Source organism: Nicotiana attenuata, unplaced genomic scaffold (genome assembly GCF_001879085.1).
Source record: "Nicotiana attenuata strain UT unplaced genomic scaffold, NIATTr2, whole genome shotgun sequence".
Lineage (NCBI taxonomy): Eukaryota > Viridiplantae > Streptophyta > Magnoliopsida > Solanales > Solanaceae > Nicotiana > Nicotiana attenuata.
In genome coordinates this window covers 32,716-39,767 of record NW_017676346.1, presented here as the reverse complement: position 1 = coordinate 39,767, position 7,052 = coordinate 32,716, and the positions used below count along the sequence as shown (strand labels likewise).

The following is a 7,052-nucleotide window of genomic DNA, read 5'->3' as shown; positions in this document are numbered from 1 at the left end:
AGTTTGAATTCACGTCCACAAAACCCTAACTCCCAATTGCCAAAAACCCTCCTATATATATTTTTTTTTCCATTTTTCTTTTTCTCATCAACCCCACCCCCAACCAACCCCCACCCTACTGGACAGTACACTCAAAGTCCAAACAACCCTAGCCCAGAAGAACTCTCCCTTTCTCTCTCCTCATCTGTCTCTCTCTCTTCCAAATCTTTCAACTACTCTTTTCAAAAGTATTACTATTGGTTTCTCTTTCTTCTCTCTCTGTTTTTAGCATTATTTCAGAAAAAAAATTTGGGCAATTTTGTTTAGGGATAGTAAAAATGGAAGTGAATAATTTCAGCTCTGATATAGTTGCTTTTGGGAAAATAGTGATGAACTCTGTTCTTGAAGTTGTTGTAGCTGAGACCCTTTTGGCTGCTCAGAGATCTGTTGCTTCTCTGCTCATTATGGTATTAACACACTTTTCCAACTTACACTTTCTTATTTTCTTGTAAAGTTTTAATTTTTATGTTGTGGGGGTTTGGATTTCTTGCTCTTTTTTTGTTTCTTGCTGTTTTTTTGGTCTTTTTTCTTGTAAAGTTTTGATTTTTATGTTGTGGGATTTGATAAATTTATCTGTTTTAGTTAAATTTCTAGTTTGTGACTATGCTTTTCCTGAGCGGAGGGTCTATCGAAAACAACATCTCTTACCTTCACACAAGGTAGGGGTAAGGTAGCGTATAGACTCTCCACGGACCCCACTTGTAGAATTACACTGAGTTTGTTGTCGTTGTAGTTAAGTTTCTAGTTTATGTGTTTGTTATTGTGTTCCAAGTAACAACATAAAATTGTGCGTATGGACTGTGTTCTTTTAAGTCACTGTTTACTGGAGAACTCTGTTTATTTCTTTATTGGTACTGTTTGTTAATTGGAACTATTTAGTTTTTATGGATTTGGATATTCACTGCATTTTGGTTGTTCAGGCCTTCACCTGTAACATGTCTAGATTTAGTTATTTAGGTTGAGAAAACTTTTGAAGGGGTGACTTGGAGCAACGGTAAAGTTGTCTCCATGTGACTACTGGTCACGGGGTTTGAGACGTGGAAGCAGCCACTAATGCTTGCATTAGGTTAAGTGTCTACATTATATCCCTTGGGGTGCGGCGCTTCCTGCACCCTGCCTGAATGCGGGATTCCTTATGCACTGGGCTGCCCGTTTAGGTTTAGAAAACTTTTGGTTACACTTAATACACAGATCTTTCAACCTGTTTGACTATTATTGTCCAAATACTAAGAACTTATGAAACAGAAATTTCCAATACATAAATATTGAAACTGTACCATTAACAAGGCTGTTACATTGGCTTCATTTAGTAGGCTAATAAATGTATCAAACGTGAAGTAACCTATTACTAAACTAGCATTGAAAGTCAATTCTTTATTCCAAGCAATTGTGTAAATACTCTCACCTTGTTTCTGTGAATCTTGTGTTCTTAAGCCCCATCGCAGGTTTCCTTTCACTAGTTCTGTCAGTCAAAATGGCGCCAAAGTATGCCATGTTCTTGCTCTTCTTTTTTATAATAACATGTGGGGCCATTATAGTACGAGCGGAGCTTACAAAAGTTCCATCGAGGCCTTATCTTAGAGGTAATCCAGGGTTATTGCCAGGACCAGTTTCATCTCGTGATGGTATTTCAGCAGTCAAAAGAGTAGAGGGTTGCAATCCACAGGTATAGGCTTCCAAAATCCCGTGCTGAATTGTGTGAGCCTTGCTAGGACGTTAAGTTTTACGAATACTTATAGCCTTGCTGGTCTACAAACTTTGGAGATGAGAAGTGGCTGAAGATTTGAATATTGGCTATGGGTATGCCAACGAGGTGGTGCAGTAGCGGGGCGGTTTTAAGCTCATGGGGGGCAGTGCGCGGGTTAAACTTATGCGGGGTGGTGCGCGGGCGGGGCGGGGTGGGTTCAAACATTTTTTAAAGAATCAAAACGGTTGCGGGCGGTTGTGGGTTTGAGCGTTTTTTTTTTTTTAACTATGCATCAGATTGTTTTCAAAGTGTCCTAAGAATGGAAGCTAATTATATCTAAAGAGTTTTCAAAGTCATACTTTATTTTGTATTCCATTTTCTATTACACTTTTTTTCCACCCACTTTCTATTACTACACTTTATCCTTTTCTTTTCCTTTTATTTCTTCGTGCTGAGACGAGATTAAAATGGCGCTTAAAGAAGGAGAAGTCTTGATTTTCAGTTATGTTAAAAAGATTTTCTCTGTTTGGTATTTTCTTTTTTATGTTTGCGTAAATTATACTTCATCTTTCCATTTCGTTCTTTGTTCATCCTCTGTTAATTACTTTTGGTTGCAAATGTCGTGTGGATATTTTCTTTTTCATTTTAAAATCATTATACAGAGCTTTCCTTTGCATTCGCTCATCTTATACCTGAAATAGAAACATTCTTATAACTTAGGTGGCAGGTTTAATGTCCCAAGGATGTTTCTGAACAACTGGATTAACAGAAAACAGCTGGGTAGTAAATTTTTAGAATTTGAAGTAAGCATATGCAAGAAAAACAACTCATTGAAAATGACAAAAATGAAAGTACTTATATGCGCGGCCGGGCAGACAGGTTGAAAACAGAAAATTTTGCTATGCGGGATAGAATGGGACGGGTCGGGTTGAAGTCTTTGCGGGTTGAGGCAGAACCCGCACCACAACCGCTCCGCCCTGCCCCATTGCCATCTCTAAGTGGCTGTGCTTTATTTGCGATTAACAATTAAATATGTCTTGTAGCATCTCTCTCATCTGCCTAAGCCTTGGTGAAAGTCACCCGGTACTTGTATTGGTGGGATGATGCAAGTGGAAGGTGGAAATATCAAGGTGTGAGCAAGCTGGCATAGACACCAGCGCATAAAAAAAGTATAGTGGCATGTCAAGCTATTTGCGTCCAACCTACGCAACCTCTTTGGATGAAATGGTCTCCTTGTCATGGCCGTAAATACAAATGCTAAAGAGTTTTTATGTATGCAGGCATTTCCTATGTCTAGTGCTCTTTGAAAAGCATAATTATGTGGTTTATCTGTGTATATGCACTCGAATATCGGTCGTTCTGCCTCAGTAAGCGTAATCGCATTTGTTTTTTCAGTTTAGTGCTGTGAAATTTCTTGTTTGCTACTTGTGATTAAGCTTATGCAGTTCACATTTCTGTTTTTCCAGTGATGTTTCATTTACCTTTATTATGCACCGGTTGGGAACTTTTTGTTCCTCAAGATTTTTTTCCTAGATTCCCTTGTGAAACATTTTGGATTTCAGACAGGATGTTTGCTGAAGGATGGTGCTCCGTTGGCAGCTGCTCCGTTCTCAGAGTTGCTAAGCGCTGCTCCATTGTCAGAGTTGGTTAGCCCCGATAAAAGGTACTCAGTATTCATTTCTCCTATATTCTTGGTGTCACTAACTGGTTGTTCCATGAAACAAACTATAACAAGTATGCCGGTGTCAATTTACAGGTTTCCCTTTGGGTTGCTTGATCAAAAGAACGATGCTTGTCCTGAGAACGAAGATGGCAGTGATACAGAGGATGATGATGAAGATGATGATGGAGATGCTGAGGATCAGGATGACGAGGATGATGCAAATGATGAAGATTTCTCCGGTGAAGAAGCTGGAGATGATGACGAAGAAGGAGATCCTGAGGCGGATCCTGAGGCTAATGGTAACGAAGGGAGCGATGATGACGATGAAGATGACGAGGATGGTGATGAGGAAGGCGATGATGATGAGGAAGAGGAAGAGGAAGATGACGATGACGACGAGGAAGAAGATCAACCACCTGCTAAGAAGAGAAAGTGAACTGTTTGTTAGATGTTTATTCTGCTCCTCTATCATGGTTGAGAGTATGTAGTGGAAAGAGGGAGGTTTAGCTTTTCTGTGTCTCTTCAAGTGTAGGAAATTAATCATCTTTGTTCAGAACAAATGAACTTGCTTCTATCATGTGGATTGTTACCTATGAAACATGTTTTATTTGATTGGATTAACATACTGCATGCTTTAGTAAGGTATCTTGTCAGTTGCCTAAAATTACAGCCTCTCCATTTGAGTGAGAAGTGAATGGTAACGAGTAATGGTAAAGTTGTCTCCGTGTAACCTATAGGTCGGGCTTCGAGCCATAGAAGCAACCACTAATGCTTGTATTAGGATAGACGTTTCACATCACACTCCTTGGGGTGGCGGCTCTTTCCTGGGTTCTACGTGAATGCGGGATGCTTTGTGTACTCGGCGGCTGCCCTTTTGACAAGTGAATGTGGTGTTAGATATACTCTCTCTCTTCACTTTTACTTGTCCACTATTCTAAAAATAGACTTTCACTTTTACTTGTCCATTTTCGCATATCAGGAGAAAAATAATTTGTTTTTCCTGTTTTGCTCTTACATTAATTACTCATTCAAAATCATTTTTCAAATCCATTAAGACTATATACCAATTAATATGGATATCATGGTAAAATACCCACTTTATTTGTTATTTCTTAAAGGGGGTGCAAAGTCAATTGTGGACAAGTAAAAGTGAACGGAGGGAGTACTTAACTTTTGTTTAATTAATCGTAAAGTATTTTGGTTTTCCAGTTTAATTCTATATCCTTTTCTCGTTCGCATCAGTTTCATCATCAATAACCACCCATCGCTATAATTAATATGAAGTCAAAAAGCTTAAGAGAACGGGAGTTTAATTTTCACAATGAGACCCTTGAGTTTTCTAACAATTGCAGAAATATTCCAAATTATTATGTATACTCTCATCGTCCTAACTTAAGTGAGTTGTTTGATTCGGGACGAAATTTAAGAAAAAAATAAATACATTTAAAATCTATGATCTAAAATAAATTTATATTTTTTTATTATAAATTTTATTAAAGTATATAAATGAAAAACTCAATAGTTAAATTATTTCAAATTTCATAAAAAATATGATATATATTATATATATATATATAATATATATATATATATATTTTAGAGTCATCTTGTACGGTGAATTAGCATCTTGAATTGGATACGTTGCATGAATAATTTTAATGGTTTTTAGTCCTCAACCTTTTGAAAAAATACGAGTTCTTAGATCAAGCAGGTATAAAAGTGAGGGTGTAGGAGTAGACAATTAAGAGCAGAAAAGAGATGAACGGAGGGTGGGCACAATAGCAGGTATATCTGAGTTTATTTACTGTTATTTCTCAAAATAGCAAACTTATAGAACCACAATTAATTCCAATACTTTAGTTGTTTTTTCATTAAAAAGGCTGTTATTCCTATTTAATTTAGTAGATAAGAGTAAATGCTTCATAATAACATGTGGAGCTTTCTTAGTAAAGGCAGAGCTTACAAAAGTTCCAAAAAGTTTTATCTTAGAGATAATCCTGGCCTATTGGCACAAGGAATTACATTTCATAAAACTATTAGCCAAGTGTTTTTTGAATTATAATGCGGAGATTGACGATAATGTTATATATTATATTGGAGCGTGGCGGATAAAATGGAGACTCACATCCAACGTCTTGTGTGATAAGAATGTACCACCGAGACTTAACGTTAAGTTCTACAAAGTGGTGTTAACCGACTATGTTGTATGAGGCAGAGTGTTGGCCAGTTAAGATCTTTCATGTTCAGAAGATGAAAATAACGAAATGAGGATGATGAGATGAATGTGTGGGCAACAATATGATAGGAATAAAGATATTTGGAACAAGGTAAAAGTGGCCTTTGTGGTGGATAAGATTCGAGAAACGAGACAAAGATGGTTTGAACATGTGAAGAGGAGATGCACAAATGCCCAGTGAGGAGGTATGAGAGGTTAGCTACGATGGGGCCAAGGAGAGGTAGAGGTAGGCCGAAGAAGTATTGAAGTGGGTGATTCTTGATAGGAGGGTGTGAAGATCGAGGATTAGGGTACTAGTTTAGCAAGTAGTCGAGCCTATTTCTCTTTCATACCTGTGTTGCTTTTCCATACCTGCAATACTTGTGTAGTCTAGTATTTCCTATTCTTATACTCAGGGGCGGATTTATATACAAAAATATAGGCACGTGAACCCATGATTTCTCTGCAAAATTAAATATTTTATGTACATATTTTGTAAAATTGGCATAATATTAACTGTTGGCACTCATATTCTAAGAATGTTGAATGGTGCACATGGCTTAAGGTTGAGTTAATTACCAAAAGGTAGGGGTGTACAAACCGAACCGAAAAACCGCACCAAACCGAAAAGTCAAACCAAACCGATTAAAAAATCCGACTCGGTTTGGTTTGATTTGGTATAGTATTGAATAAAAAAACCCGAACCGACCCGACATATAAATATATAATTTTTATATATATTATTTAAGATTTTATATAAAATTCTACTAAAAAAATATCTAGAAATATTTGGGATTCTCTTGCGGGATATAAATTTTAATAGAATATGAAGTGCTCCCTATTTATTGACCTTAAATTATGGGTTGTATGATCAGTTTCTTATCAAGTTTTACTAAAATACGTCTATCTCTTTGTTCTTACATATTCATATCATATGTTAAGATGTATTAAATTCTTATATCTTTTTCGAATGTGAAATGGTTATTAATATTTAGGTATCATATTGATTTTTATGTTTAATTACTAAATTCGGATAACCTCAGACAACTAAAAAATTAATTATTATGTGTTAACTAATGGAATTTCGCATAAGAATATTTTAATTGATAATATGTTTGTCAACTTTTTATATTTTTACTAAATAGATGTATACGTATCAAATATTTAACAAAGTAAGATTGAAATAATATTTAAGTAACAAAAAACCCGAAAACCCGAAAAACCCGACAAAACCGAACCAATCCAAACCGATATAGTTGGTTTGGTTTGGTTTTGATAAAAACCGAACCAACCCGGTCCATGTACACCCCTACCAAAAGGAATAGGGATCAATTCCCAATTAATATATTTTTTCTCCCTTTTTTTAGTAGTGCATCCATGTACTAAAAATTCTAGATTCGTCTCTGCTTATACTTCTACTAGTTTCTAGACACGTACGTGTATCCCTT

General features: G+C 36.3%; 1 protein-coding gene across 1 annotated transcript; it reads left to right on the top strand.

Moving 5' to 3' along the window:
* Positions 1–103: 103 nt before the first annotated feature.
* On the top strand, positions 104–4,030 carry LOC109220949 (nucleolin-like). The gene is made up of 3 exons (XM_019385416.1): positions 104–446; positions 3,289–3,389; positions 3,483–4,030. The coding sequence occupies exons 1-3, from the start codon at positions 318–320 to the stop codon at positions 3,823–3,825; spliced, it is 573 nt and encodes a 190-aa protein (XP_019240961.1). The 5' UTR covers positions 104–317; the 3' UTR covers positions 3,826–4,030.
* Positions 4,031–7,052: the final 3,022 nt, after the last annotated feature.